At 38.6% G+C, this 15,496-nt stretch overlaps 1 protein-coding gene and 1 long non-coding RNA gene across 12 annotated transcripts in view; one reads left to right on the top strand and one right to left on the bottom strand.

The window, feature by feature from the left end:
* Window positions 1–15,496, top strand: part of MAPK10 (mitogen-activated protein kinase 10) — a 196,130-nt gene that overhangs the window by 34,012 nt on the left and 146,622 nt on the right. For 4 of the 11 annotated variants that reach the window (XM_017820095.1, XM_017820098.1, XM_017820097.1 and 1 more), the window contains exons 1-2: window positions 5,951–6,334; window positions 10,720–10,839. In XM_017820095.1, the coding sequence (XP_017675584.1) occupies window positions 10,832–10,839 (8 nt within the window). In that variant the 5' untranslated portion in view covers window positions 5,951–6,334; window positions 10,720–10,831. The other 7 variants (XM_017820090.1, XM_017820089.1, XM_017820093.1 and 4 more) reach the window with 7 other exon arrangements.
* Window positions 1,647–5,801, bottom strand: LOC108499844. Its single transcript, XR_001875664.1, has 3 exons — window positions 5,689–5,801; window positions 2,197–2,289; window positions 1,647–1,778 (listed from the first exon to the last, which is right to left on the bottom strand). It is a non-coding gene; the product is annotated as an uncharacterized LOC108499844 (long non-coding RNA).

The following is a 15,496-nucleotide window of genomic DNA, read 5'->3' as shown; positions in this document are numbered from 1 at the left end:
CAATTTAAAATTAAGGTTGTTTTCTTTTTCATAGTAAACATTGGGTTTATGACACTTTCAGCATTTCATGTAATGTTTTATATCATTAGGACAACAAAACACCCATGATAAATTTATTCAAAATTATATTAGTGCATTTTAGGTCATATTTATTTGCTAGGGTTTTATAGGACATACAGCTCTTGACAATAGACAAACCAGTTTAAAAAATGGCAGTAGTATTATTGCTTGCTGAAATAGTCTTCTTGATATGTTTGTCATCAAATAAGTACTAAAATATTTTTCACTGAAGATGCAGTAATTGAAGGTATGGATGAAATAGTTTCATGCCTATTAAGAAGATCCTGTTTCCCCAATACTTGTATGGTTTGTTATTCGTTAAGTTCATTCCCTTTACTGAAGTAAGTACTTAGCAGTCCAGTTTTGTACATGTAATTCACTGCCTAGTGAGATATATGTGCATCCTGCTGCTTCGTAGTTGGGGGCTTTTTATCCGGACATCCTTTTTCTAATTGTGATGAGTGTAAAGACTTGAACCGCTCTAATTTGTGTATTCTTATGCCTGCATCCATTTGTGTGCACATTTCTCCTGTGTTAGTGGTTCTCTTGTTGCTGCTTAATATATTTATCTGCCAAGATTCGTTTTATCCTATAACAAGGAATTGGTTTAGCAATGTACGGGTAACGAAAAGCATTTTGACTTGAAGAACCATTTTTTTCTGAACCTGCTCCTTTCCTCTGCTACATATAAACCAGGATTTCAATTTCTAAAATAATGCATTTCAGTAAAACACCAGATAGTCGCCTGATTCTGTAGCTGTTTGTACGATGTACAAGGGAGTGGTCAGTGCAACCCCTTAGTCACTTACTGTTAATCAGTCTGTCTTTTATGCATCCTTCTGAGGTGTCTATTATGCTGATTTGCTGTGTCTTTCACTTAAAACCTCCCTTGTGAAAAAGCGAATCAAGTGAACTTGCCCAACAGCCGTGCCCTGCCCTGTGATATCCCCGCCTGTTCTCCATGACCAGACCTTGTCTCCAGTTACACTGTTTAAGTGCAGCAACTCTGTATTGGTCAGGCCACGTGAAGGTACTGTTTATTTACATTGTTCTTTTCAACCTCAGAGTTAACCAAAAAGCTGACGTGATGCCAGTCATAGTTATTTCTCCATCTCAGTTTAGTTCTGTTACATTTGTCCATTTGTATAGCAAAGTTAAAGAAATCCTGAGATTTAAATGTACACTTCTTCATGGTATGACAGCAAAGAGGTAGTAGAAGGAAAGGGGGTGAAAGGGGAGTAATAGGAGTATGTGTAGCTTCTTTAGGTTTTTCAAAAGCCTCTCTCGACCACTAGTGTAATAATCATATGGAAAATGAAATAGCTTCAAAGGCCTCTTGATGGAGATGAGCACAAAATCTAAGATTATTATTTGTCTGGGGATACAGTCCAGCTACACTTCCATCAGTAATTTTTTCTTGAGAATGAGACAGAATAAAAGCAATAAAAGCTTCTTGCAAATTTTTGGATTTTGTTGAAACTAGCAGAGAAGTTTAGTGCAATGGAAGGTCGTATATCAGACAAATGAGAGCTGCGAAAAAAGTACATTTTATTGCATCCTCAAGCTTGAAAAATAACTTTGGCACAAAGAGACTTTTGGATTTCATGTAGAGTGGGCATATACCCAGGGAGAGCAGCAGTGGTGTTTTGTGTCTGGTTCCACAGACAGCCTGTGGCACACCTTCACTGGTCCACTTGAGAGTGCTATGTTGCAACAGACTGGAATCATAGAAAACCATGGCTGAAGGTGATGCTGAGAAATCACTTAGTTCTAGCTTTAGCACTGAATTGGGTGGAAGAATTTGTTTTAGAAATTATTTGTTGCTTTATGCCTTAAAAAAATGAAAATGCTTGCTCGCTAGGATTTTATTTTAGTGTCCTTAATTTAATATGATTCATTTGGCCATTGAGAAGAATATGACCTCTGTAAGGCAGGCAGAGCTGAATTGGGTGTGTAGCAGCTCTTAAACCATCACAGTTTGCAACCCAGTGCATTAAGCCATTGCCAATTTCAGATTGCTTTAGTATTCTGGATTGCAAACTGTGGCAATTCAGGAGTTGCTACATTCAGCCATCCATGCAGCAAGCTAAACTACTTGAGCAATTCCGGTTTAGTCCTAGACATCACATGGATTACCTATGAGTCACAGAGTGCTTCCATGGCAGGCAGAGTTGTACTTCTGTAGTACTTCAGTCCTGGTAGGACCATTTCAGAAGATTCATATGAACACTGTTGAAGGTGAGCACAGAGTCACAGCCATTTTCCTCTATTCTTTAAAAGCAATGCTTAATTCTTATAAAGAGTGCCTCATTTACCTACTTCTATTTTTATTTTTTTTAACTAAACAGCATCAGCAAACAAGGAATTGGAAACACAGACAGACTAGAATCTCAATATGGCAGTTATTTTTTTAAGAGTGATCTTTTCATTTGTATAAATACAGGACTGAATGTGAGCAACTCCTGACACCATTGTTCTCCAAACCTCAGTGTTCTCAATATCTCTTATGAAAATCAGTGACAGAGGTAAAGTCTGATTTTCATCTTCTGTGCTACAAATTGTATGAACTTTGTTTTGGAATCCACATTTGAAGTGAATCAAGATGTTTTGTACTAGAAAAGACCAACACTGAGTGCTTTAAAGGCCCAAAGTAGGGATATAAGAGAGCATGTCTACCAGTTAGGGTTGGGGCAGCTATTCTGGGAAACAGGTGCCTAAAATGACTTAAATTATTTGACGCAAATTTTGTGCACTGTGTCAGGCCATTTCAGTGTTTAGCTGAGGCCTGATTCCAGTGTGGAATGCATTTTATGGCATGGCATAGTGGCGTGTCTCAGCCCAGCCAGTAAACCATCTCTGCAGGACACTGTAAAGAGCAAGCTGTAATCACTCATGAATGTGGAGAGAAATGCTGGTTTAGCTGTTGAGCTGGAGGAAGCAGCATCATTGGAAAAAGCAGCATTTGAAAAGCTGCTTTTTTCCATTAGCTATGTTGTTTCAAGGACAAATACCCTAATTAATCTCCAAAGCCTCTGACACCTCTGCAGGAGCTTAGGCTCTTTGTTTCTTCTCCCTTTACCCAACGCCAGCCCTGTAATTATGTCAAAAGCAGCCACCTTTACCCTTTCCACACCACCTATTTTCTAAGGCATTCTCCTGACTTGCACAATAGTGTGGGTTTTTTCTAGAAAAACTATTTTTTACTGTATCCTGAACCTTTTGGGTAATACATGTGTTTGGGTAAAATATGAGTATGGATGTATTTTTAAGGAAAAAAAGTCCCCTTTGCTTCAAGATGAGCGACAAACTTGTACATATAGGTGTAGATATATTTGTGTATGGTTGCTGTGGGTGGAGTCTTTCACCAAATGAGCAAAAGCCTTTAATAGGTGTTTGCCATAAAGAGACATCCCCAGAAAAGAGGGTAATATGTAGACTTTTTTCAAAGAGGTAATTTCATTCTGGTCTTTTGCCTAACAGTAATGTATTTCTAGAGTCTTGTTGAAGAAGATTCACAGCAGGAGTAATTTTTCAGGGTATTCTCTTGTGGTATTCTGTAGAATCTGGAAGGGATGGAACCTTTCTCAGAGTAAAAGGAGGCTCCTCTGCTCGGAACCCCTTTGCCTTGGAAGCAGAAGTACTCACTTGTGCAAATATGATAGTAATGTCCTAGACACTGAGAGTAGATGTGCTATGGTATGTGAGAAAGAATATTATTACAGAGACAAAAAGGCAATGAAGGTTTTTGTGTTTCTAAGGATGATGTGGAATCTGCCTGTTTAAATTTTTGTTAATGTTGTGATGAGAGTTTTTTTTTTATTTCAATATCTTGTAGTTACTACCAGTTACATTTTCTGCTACACGTCTTGCAGCATCTTTATTGCCCCCTCTCCATCACTCAAAAAAAGTAGTTTAGTAAACTGTAGATTTCTGAAGCTTACCCAGTCAAATATGCTGTGGTTATTGAGGCCAGTAACTTGACACATTAAAACTATCAGGCTTATTACTTATATCTAATGTGCAGGTGTTTGCAAACTGTGGTGGAGATTGTGCCCTGCTGCCCTTGGTGCCTCCTCAGGATGTTGGTGACAATGGCAGGGTGCTCTCTGGGTACATAATGTACCTATGCATACTTCACTACTCATCATCCAATGTTCTCTTAGTATAAAGCACAGTGTGGGGAGGACTTTCTGTGGTGATTGTTGGCTTGTGATAGAGCTGTTAAGTAAATTAAAAAAAAAAAAAAGACTGTGCAGGAGAGTTATAACTATAGAATTTTTTCTCACTGCAAATAAACGTGTTCAGACCTTCATGCATGTATATATGTATGCAGGAACGATACAGAGATCAAGATGAAAACCTTCACTTCCAAAAAATAAGAATACCCAGGAGAAACAGGCTAATGGAGAAAGGAGAGTGGTATGTGTAGACAGAAATGGGCAACCAATAGCTCAGGGCACAGCCACAGCCAATGACTTCACTTTGTCTGTGTTAGGAGTTCCAGGTCATACAGGACTGTGTTTGGCTCTGGGTGTGGTAAAACCTATGGAATATTCAGACTACTGGCAGGAAAGCTGCAGTGAGTTCCTTTGTGTTCTTTTTGACCAATGAGACTGATGTACTGAAGGAAATGGTTTGGGTATTTTAGCAAGATAGAAAGTCACTATAATATAAGGAAAGGCATTGGGATTGTTCAGCCTGGAGAAGGCTTTGGGGAGACCTAATTGCAGCCTTCCAGGACCTAAAGGGAGCCTACAAGAAAGATGGAGAGAGACTTTTTACGAGAGCGTGTAGTGACAGGACAAGAGGGAATGGATTTAAACTGAAAGGGGGTAGGTTTAGCTTAGATATTAGGAAGAAATTCTTTACTGTGAGAGTGGTGAGGCAATGGCATGGGTTGCCCAGAGAAGCTGTGGCTGTCCCACCCCTAGCAGCATTCAAGACTGGGTTGGATGGGGCTTTGAGCAACCTGGTCTAGCGGAAGGTGTCCTTGCTCAGGGCAGGGGAGTTGGAACTGAGTGGTCTTTAAGGTCCCTTTCAACCCAAAACATCATATGATTCTGTGATAATATTTCTGACTAGCTCTTATCCCAGCCTAAATCTCATGGAAGTCTAGTCTCGTGGAAGTGTAGTAGCCTTCCAGTGTACTTTTGTTGCTGTTTAATGTCAGAAGAGAGGAGACATCCTGTAGTTTGACATAGGCAGAACAAATGTCATCTGCTTAACTTTTCCACTTGAGGACATTAGAAGTCATCACCAACTCTACTTGATTCTATGAGCTCAAAATGCAATAGTTCCTCTGTGCAATGAGACTTTTTAGAAGTGAGATTTGGGACATTCTAGTAGTGGGCACAACATATTGTTAATGGGGAAATCTCTAGCAAGTGTATGGGCTCCTAAGGGACTCCAGGAGTTGCATTGCTTGTTTATGCAAGCAATAGCTGTGTTCTATAGCTGTGAAGAAAATTTGTTGTGATTTTTTTTGTTTATATCTTTTTATCCCACTCCCAAGCATGATACTTAATTGAATTTTAAGGATTTGGACGGTTTTTTTAGGGTGATGGGCATTTATGCCTTTGTACAGCAGCTAAAGTAAACAAAAGAGCAGATCTACACTGCTGTTACTACCTTCTCTCTGCGCTGCCTAGCTGCCTGATGCTGCAGATGTCTGAGCTGCTGGTGGTGAGTGCTACAGAAGGCTATTCAGCTTCCCTTTGCAGTCTGCTCTATCCTCTGATTCTCCAGGAGATACCGTAGCTGTGGCTGCAGATTAGATTTTTCTCTCCCTCCCCCTGCGAGACCTCTGTGTGCTTTGACGTCATGTGTGCTCCTTTCAGTTGCCATAGCAGCCCCATTCCCCAAGCTCTGCCTGTCTCCTCTGGTAGGTTCCACAATGGTACAGCCAGCATCACGCTGCACAATGGTTTCCAGGCAGTGAAAGAGCGTGATTCAGCAAGCCACTCTTCCCCCCCCCTCCCCTTTTATTTCATTATTATCAGACATTTTGCCTCCCCTTTTTCTGTTCTGTTCTACCCTATCCCCCAGGCTTTTATTCGGTTCTTTAAAGGAAAACCGTGATTTACCTCGAAACCAGCTGCCCATCTTTTTTTTTTTTTTTTCTTTTTTAAATTATCATCTTTTTTTTTTTTCTATTATTATAAATAGCCCATTTTTTCCTCGGCACTCTTTGGAATGTGATTTAAAAATACCACCTAAAGTCGCAGTTTGGGGAAAAGGTTTCTGGACGAGGAGAATAGCTCGCAAGCAAGGAATGGTAGGTGTTGATGCTAATATTCTTTGACTAACTGCTTTCGCAGGGTGGGGTGATGAATATTGATTGCTGTTTAAAAAAAAAAAAACAAAACAGGGGAGAGGGGGAGAGAGAGACACACAGGTTAATGAAGTAAATTGCTAACCGAAGCAAGAAGGCTGCACCTGTCCTTTTTGTGGCCAGAGAACCATCATTTTCCTGTGTTGGGGTGTGTATGATCTTTAATGTTTGGGCGCTGCAGGTGACCGGCGGTCGTGGGAGCAGGGCAGGGGGCACATCACGGATGGGAGTGTGATAGTGCTTTACCAGCTGGCTCATGTAAACAGTAGTGTTTTACTCAGCCTCATCACCTCTAACGCTGCTTGGGGGCTTTGGGGGGGAAGGAGGTGTCTTGGCTTGCAGTTCGGTAGAAATGAGTACGTTATGTGGGTTATGTGGTCCATACAGAGCCATATAAAATTCGAATGTGTAAAAATAAAGAGAAAGAGAGGATAAGCAACTATAGGAGACTGAGAGGGCAGAAGTCTCGGCCTTTTGCAGAGTGGTTGAATAGGAAAAAAAAAACCTCTGTGTGGGGAGAAGTGAGTGTTTGACAAACCTTGTCAGATGAGGGGATGGGGGTTGTTTTTAAGAAAGTAACCTTTAGTCATCACTCTTCTACAATACTTGGGTGCAATGAACAACTTGGCCCACTGGGTTTTACAGAACCAACAAGAGCTTTCAGGAGAAGTGTTTACAGCAAGCTACAGGCCAGTTATTTTAAAAAAGAGAATTAATTATCTGTAGATACTGCAGAGAAATCAATGTTGCTTTGCAGGGAAATCCTCTGACAGCAAAGCTACTTCTACAGGAAGAAATGTTGGTTTTGTTTTTTTTACAGCAGAGAGACATTATTAAAAATAATACAAATTTTGACTTGGATAATTAAGTGTTAGAGCATTGTTTAATAAGCCGGTGGTGCTTCCAGTGAACCATGATGGGCATGTTTCACAGCATTCATGTACAGAGTGATTGTAAGCTTGTTTACATGGGCTCTTTTTGCTGCATAGCTTCATGATATCCTCAGTGCAACCTTCCCCTCCTCTGATATGTTCACTGTGAGTTTTGCCGGAGACTTTTTTAGAGACAAACTGATGCTATAAAAATACAAATTTTGAAGAAAATGATGGCATAGAGTAGAGATTTATTAGCAGGAAAATACAAATTAGTATATTGTAAATGATCAGAGGAATCTGCAATCAGCTTGCTGGAGGACACAGAGCTTGTCCTGAGAGCCCAGCTTCAGAAAAAGAGAACAGGATGGTGTAGGTACTGCACAGGGCTGTTTGTCTCTGCTCACATGTAACCTGTCTTTGGCCCCCATGCCTTGGGAAAAGTGGAGTGCACCAAACCTCTTGTATTTTAACCCTCTTTCAAAACACTGCTGGGTAGTCACTGGTCAGGAATACTCTGGAGTAATATTTTCCTCTGTGGTCCTCCTGCTGTGTGCTCTTTTCCTGCTAGGAAAGGTGGCATAGAAATACCTTTTCAATAGGCTCAGCTAATGACTTTGTCTTACAGGGATGCAGATGTGAATGACAAAGGTGATTTGACCTCAGCCATTAAACAATATTCTTTTTCTCTGATTCTCAATAAACTGCACTCTTGTGCATTGTTCTCTCCTGCTGTTTCAGAACATGCATAATTTGTCAGGGTCCTGTTGTAATTATGGTTTTGTTGAGGAGTATTAGGATTATCCTAAATAGGATAAGGACAGAAATCACTTACCATGAAAAATAAGTTACCTTCAGCTGCCTCTCTGCCTGCTTGAAAAATGTCCTTCTCCTTGTTAAAAAGCTCCTTCAGTGCACACACACATTTTTATGAGCAGACCTTGGGGATGAGTGTTTTCTTACAGGTTTGGGCTTTTTTTCCCTCTTTTTTCCACAGTCAGTGGTTGGCATGTTTGCAGCCCTTTTTTAGAGGTTTAACAGTACTGGATCAATATACCATCAAGCAGTGTTACAGTACTGGGATCTGGCTTGTGAAAGCAAAGAGAGTTATCAAAATTTCACTGCCATGGTATTGGACAATGTCATAAAGTTAGTCTGTAGTTTGCAGTCCATTGGAAAACTCATCCAATTTAAGGAAGAGCTAGAGGATGCCCAAAGGAGGATGGTTTTAGCATTGCTTTTGCAGACGACATTATAGTTTTGTTAAGACTTGGAAGACAGAAAAGCTGCATTTAGGGAAAGGTCTCCAGCTTTAAAATCGGTAACCTCTTAAATTGTTGTTCAGTAAAAACTACCCAGTTCTTTAGACAATTCCAAATTACAGAAAATATCACCAGCTTGTTGATAAATTTTCAAATCAAAGTGAAGTGGTTTTTTGTTTGTTTGTTTTTATGGCAAGCGTTCTATATCTGTAGCCCCTCCCATTCCACTGATTACATTTTGAGCTTATAATAGCACTACTAGAAATGATGTCCTAAAAGCCTAGTGATTGCAGTATTACCACAGTTGCTGCTCTGTTATGTCAGCAGGAGTAAAGGAGAGAGACTTCCCTGTCTCTCCCTGTATTATTGGACAACAATACTGAATATGGATATAACCTGGCTTTCAATGCTCATCGTCTGCTCCCCTTATCTGTGATTCTTGCACACTTACTGTTTTGAAGGCTACTTGCAAGAAAAATGAACCTTCATGAAAGGGCAGCAGTTAAAATTAAAAAAATGCTGCACTTGCTGTGAATTCCTTTTTTTTTTTTTTCCCCTTCTGGCAGCACCATCTGTGGAGGCAGATATAAGAAAAAGTCTCTCACAGAAACAAAATCTTTTGTACTCGATTAACCGCCTGAAACCGATGGTCTAAAACTGAAAACAGCATACAATTTTAATTAGTGTGAAATGTCAGGTGTTAGGGCTATGTTACCTTTCTATTATTTGTGATAGTGAGATTAAAGTAGAGATAAAAAGCAGTACAGGGGATGGGACGGAATTTCACAATCCCCTGTCCACTATTTGCAAAAGTTACACATCTGTCCTTGAGTTGCTATACTGTGTTTTAGCCTGATAGCTGTAAGGTTTGTTAGCAAGCTTTAGAATCTGTCTTGGCCGGTTGTTAGAAGGGAAGAACAGGAAATTCAGGTCCCGGTACTTTCCAGTCTTATTTGTTTGTTATAAAATGAAATTTTTTAACGAAGAATTTGGTGTATGAGTTCACTAGTGGTGGTGGTATGTTCTCAGCTTCATCTCTACAGAAGGGATGTAAAGTCATGAAAAAAGCTGGAGGTTCAGAAGAACCTTCCAGTCAAGTCAGTAGCTGCTTCACCAGGATTCTACCCTAAGAGGTCAGTAATCCAGCAAATTAAGAACTGCAATTTGAGGTGGGGTTTCAGGAAGCCTGAGTTCACTGGACCCAGTTCAGTGAAGTATAGTGGGGCCTCTCTCGTTAAGTAGTGATTTTCTCATGAGGATTTTTGATCTTCTATTTTTAGTACAAGGTTTTAGTTCTCTTCTAAGATATTTGAAAACCTGTTGTGGTACAGGGGTAAGAAAATGTTGCCCAAACCTTCCACTTAATAGTAATCTCTCAATTTTTTTCAGTGGTGAGACACCAGAGCACTGTGTGTTTGATTGTTCCATCTTTTATTCACTGTTTTAATACCACAGCATTTGCTTTTTACCACATTTTTTGAGATTGTCTGTCATGCACTTTGGCAGTAGAACTTCTTTTGTAATGTTTTGTTGTTTAAGAGGATGCTAGTTTGATAAACAGCAGTAATTCTCAGGCCTTTTCTTATGCCTATATGTGTCCATATCACACAATTTTTAAAGCTGTTAATAATGTCAGAAGTCAAATTTAATTTCCATTCCCAGGTATCGATGACAGATGACTGTGTACATATTTCAACTTGTTATAGGTAAAGTTTCTGCTCTTCCTTATTCCAAAGAAAAATTTGAAGATCTGACCCGAGAAAGATAGTATAGAAACAAAAATAATTATTTTAGAACAGTTTTATGACTTTTTTTATCACCATCTGTTGCAATTTGAACAGACTTGAATATGTACTCCTGAGAAGTAGGGCCTTGATTTTTTAATTTTTTTTCCCCTTTTTTTGCTGGTAGGGAAATAACCATGACACACCTCCCCCACTTAAACAGCACTTCATTCTGCATTATTTTCTCTCTCTAGCCTTTCTTCTTTGCATGGAAGAAGGGAAATTTATGGTACAGATACTGCCTGAACTGGATGCACTGTGGTATAATCAGAGAAAAATCTTAAGTCTTTGCTATATGGTGTGCAGATGCTGATATTCTGGATTAGTTTAGTTTTCTGAAATTTTCTGTTTCTATCAGATTTGAAAAATAAACCCCAAATATTTCTTTCTCTTTTTTTTTTTGTGCTTAGGGCTAGTATTAGAAACCTGTACCAACAGCAGGCCAGACTCAAATATCAGCTATGGCAACCCATGCATGAAGTTGATGCCTTTGAACTATTTCCTATAGATGAGACATAGCACATGCTGTGGTGAGTCAACAATGTATTATTTTATTAAATGATACTCCTCGGCAAAAAAAAATGCCAAATGCCAAAAAATGCTTAATGCCAAAGTGCATGCTGATTTTTTTTTTCCTCCTTTTTTTTTTGGTGGGGGGTGGAGGGAAGGAACATTATTGTTAAAACTTCTTGTAATTTTTAGTACACATTAGCATACTGCTGTCATCTTATAATGAGTTTTTCAGGTGTATATTTTAGCATTGTATAATTATCAGATGGAGCACATCAGGAATGTGGTTTCAGTGCAAGTTTTATTATAGCAAAATAATTTTTAAATGCTCCAACATATGCAGAATTCTGAGCACTATTTACAATAGTAAAATCTGTTTTACTACTGTAAAATCCACTATTTTACACCGATTTTTCTAACTAATGTTTTGCACCTTTTTGATTTGGCGTGGGGGAAAGGAAAAGTTGCTTTGTGTCTCTGAGATAACTGAAGAAGATTGTGATGAGTCCTCATGGAATTTTTGGACATATATCTCTTTATCCTTGGACAGGAAAATAAATTCTGAGAATAGTGATGAAAAGCAAATGGTCTTTATAAAAATACTCTATAGTTTTAACTATCTTAAGTCTGCTAATAATTTAAATGCGTCTTTCTTACATAATAAGTCATTTTTGATTCTGATAATTTCTTTAAGGTGGTTTTGGTATACCTTTGGGAGATGAGGAATTTTTAGATTTCTCGTGTAGTCTCAATAGAGTTATTGTGAAACCTTGTTACTCTTGACGGTAGCCAATTTTCTGCTCCAAAAAAGGTTTATATTATTTTGTTTTCACCCCTAATACTATCTAGATGTGTGTCAGTGCAGCCACCACAACCAACACAAACTGAGGGTCAATGGCTTTAAAAAGAAGCCAGAGATTCAAGTTGGTCTGTAGACTTCAAGCAGGTCTTACGTGATTTGGCCTTTATCAGTGGCCAAATCTTACTCCTGGTGCTATTGCACCAATAAGGTGCAGATCCAAGTCCCTGAAGTGTTTTTGCTGTTCTGTAAGGAGATAGAACTGTTACTTGCAGGTGAGGCAGAGAAGGAAATGCACAGTACATACTGATTGGTGGGCAGCAGTGGCACGAGGCTGATGTAACAGTGATGAAATGAGTGCTCTGGGGGCATGCCATTTTCATCCTTGGTAAAGCTGCTGGAAAGAATTAAACAGGTGTCAGCTAAATCTATTTGACTCTGCTTTGAAGTGAGGTGAGTGGCAGAAAGCAGTGCCTAGTAGTTCACTGAGAGAACTTGTGTTCTGTTGCAATCTAAAGGGCTTCCCAAGGGGAGAAGCCGTATGTTGGACATTTGGGGTATGAAGAGTCCCACCCTGGATGCTCACATCCTTTACTTGTGGACATCCAGTGGAAGCAATTTATTTTACCATTTATGTAGAACTTTCTAATCTCTCTGTATTACTACTGTGATGTATTTAATTTGTTATGGCTTTTAAGGCCTGTTGTCCAAAGGTAATTCTTGCTGGCAAGACAGCCTTCATCTTGGTTTAATGTGTGGACTTTGGAAAATGTGACACTAAACCTTTCATATGTGAATAGATCTGGGTGACTTCTGAATTCACAATGAAGCATAAAACCCTATGAACTTTTTTTGTTAATTTTTTTTTTAATTACTGTGTTTAGGGTCATATAGGTAACCTGCTAGTTGTAGATAGTGAAAGTTTTAAATAAGCTAGCAACAGCAAAGTTTATATGATTTATGATAGTTGATAGAGTTGTACAAATAAAGAATTTGGTTAATATGTCTGTAATGAACAGATGTTGCATGAAATTTTTGTGTTGTTGTGTACATGTTAATACAATTAGCTGATAGTCATGGCAGTCCAGTTCCTCTCTCCATTAACATTATTAAAACTGTTGTGTATGTAGAAAAATCACTTTTAAGAAGCTGAGCTTCTTAATCCCCACTCTTGGCAATTTTACTTTTAGTAGTGTACGTAGTGCTAATACAGGGATACTCCTGTCTGCAAGCAGTGTGACTTGATCATTTGTCCCTCAAGTCATGAAGATGTCTTTATCTTAATGTTGCAGCTACTGATATTGCTGTGTGGTATTTCAGGCATGCACCAAGGGCCCTGTTCAGTGGACTTTCTGAGTTCAGTGCACATATGTCACCTCCTCCAGCTTTGTTCTTACCAATTTAGTTTCAGGATGGCTAATCAGTACAAATAGCAGGTTTTCAGAGACAGCATATGAAACAAAAAAATTCAGATATGTCATAGGGAGAGAGTTGCTTGAGAAATTTTCCTCCCAGCTGACATAATACTACTAGGCCAAAATAGTTAAACGTGTTTAACAGAAATTAAGGACTTCAAGGTCTTGTTCTGAAGCTACAGCTCCACAAAAAGTATCTGTAGGTGTCTTCAGGCACATAATACAATGTACTAACACATATTTAAAGCTTTGTATATGTAAATATGTGTGAAACAAGTGCAGTTTGAAATTTGGGGCCTTGATGTGCAAATGCTTATGCTTTCTGTGCAGGCCCTCTCCAGTTAATATCGGTCATTAAGGCAGATGCTTTGAGCATATGACTGTATTTTGAATTCAGCCATGTCTGCTGAGGAGAATGCAAACTTCCTAACTGTAGAACTTGTATGAGAAATCAGAAACCACATCTAAAACTTAACATATAACAATCAAAGTTAAAGTAACTGTCAAAAAACTTGTAAAAATGGTCAGGAAAAGTAGCATTTGGAGAACAGAAGTCCTTATCAATATTCATCACAGAAAAGAGCAGGTAAGGAAAAAACTTGGGATATTTTGATTATCATAAAAACAAAGTTAACGTTCTGGGCAATTAGAGATTTGTAAAGCTGAGTTAGTAATTTTGGTAGAAGTCATGTGAGGAAAAGGCTTTGATATAGTTATGGAGAGAAGCAAAGTACTGGGATAAAGGAATTTTTGGGTTTTTTAAAGCACTTGAAACATTTCAAGATCTGTCTATTTGCCTTTCTAGCGTCTTGGCTTCGTTTCTTGCTACTACAGTTGCATGTTTTTTTGAAAGATCGTGTTGGTTGCTCTTATGTTCGTCACTGTGTAAGTGTTAAAGTGCACAAAGAGAAATTCAGAACTCCACCTAGCCAAGTAAATGTAAAATATAAAGAGCTCCAGTGAGATTAGTGTAGTTACACCTGTAACTGTACTTTTATCAGACTTGTATCAGAGGAGCTTAGAGCACAATTTCCTCTGAGAAACATGTTCGGCTCCTCTGCCTAATAGACAAGCCCTATTTGTATTAAATTTCCAGCATATTATAAATGTAAAAACTTATTATCTATTACTGATAATGGTGATGGAATGTGCAACATATTTCCCCTTGGAGAACTGTTGCGTAGTGTATTTCCAAAAGCTATTTGTCATGTGATCAGCTACATACAAAGGTCAGAAATGACCTCTAATAGTCAACACTTCAACTCTTCACCTTCTATGCTTTTCAAGGAGGCTGGATTTTTTCCAGAAAGTGCTGAGATCTTCACTTTGAATTACAGATTTTGCAGTGAAACCCCTTGATCACCTTTTATTTTTATAAACATCACTGGAAATGCCCATAAAGGGAATTTTCCCACCTTTACTTTTTTTTTCTTGTTGTTGATTATCTTTTTTTCCTTTATTTGGATTTTTTTGGTCTCCTAAAGATATTGATTTGCAGAACGTTTTCACTCCCTTTTTAATTCAGATAACATTATGAGGTTTTATGCTATTAGTTCTCATTCTGATTCATATCCCCTCTCTCTCCATCCTTGGTTTGTCTTTACTGATTCCCACAGCCCCTAAGATTAGTATTTTAATTAAGTTATATTGAAATGTAGCATTGTCAACTCTTGCAGTATTTGGGGTTTTTTAATGCCTTAAGCTAAGTGTCACATATATATGAGAAACTCTGATCTTTCTTTTAATAAAATGTAGGCTTTTTGTTCATATACCAAGGGAAAAATGAAGCTTGGATGCTTCAAAATGCACAGCCCTTCCACCAAGATTATTCCCTGGCAATATGTTAGAATATTGGGATCACATGACATGGTTCTTAGACATTTGGGACTGATAGTCTTAAAAATAATATATATTTTTAAGTTAGTTGGAAAGTAAAGATTTGCTATCTTTCTGAATGCTTTTCAAGACATGGACGTGCCTTGTGCTGTACCTATGTGTATATTCCTCCAGTAGCCTGAATTGGCCTTGGAAAAGTCAAGCTATTGGCACATTTAAAAAGTGAAGATGAAATCAATCTAAAATATTGAAGTGCAGATGTCTGCCTTTGGGGGATCTCCAGTTGTTTAGTTTCACTTTAAAAGCATTTCATCCATCGGTATTTCATTCTACCACATGTCAGTCTGTGCTTGTTGAAAAGGAGTGGACTTAATTTACAACCTCGTGTCAGGTGTGACCTGTGAACATATCACATGAAATATTTGTGTCTGCTGTATTTTTTGAGTTGCTGATGCAAAAACTATCTCTGTACCACCTGCTAGTCCAGTTCAGTATTTGGCAGGCTCCCCTTCCAATCTTACGGAAAATATCCAGGACTATTGCTGTAGAACATGGGAGTAGAATGTCAGACAAATATCTTCCGAACCTTTGAGCATTTTTTCAGTGTGATTCTTATGAGTTGTATTA

The sequence above is a fragment of the Lepidothrix coronata genome, unplaced genomic scaffold (assembly GCF_001604755.1).
Source record: "Lepidothrix coronata isolate B3197 unplaced genomic scaffold, Lepidothrix_coronata-1.0 Scaffold79, whole genome shotgun sequence".
Classification (NCBI taxonomy): Eukaryota; Metazoa; Chordata; class Aves; order Passeriformes; family Pipridae; genus Lepidothrix; species Lepidothrix coronata.
The sequence above is the reverse complement of the archived record's forward strand: the minus strand, read 5'-3'. Positions and strand labels throughout refer to the sequence as shown.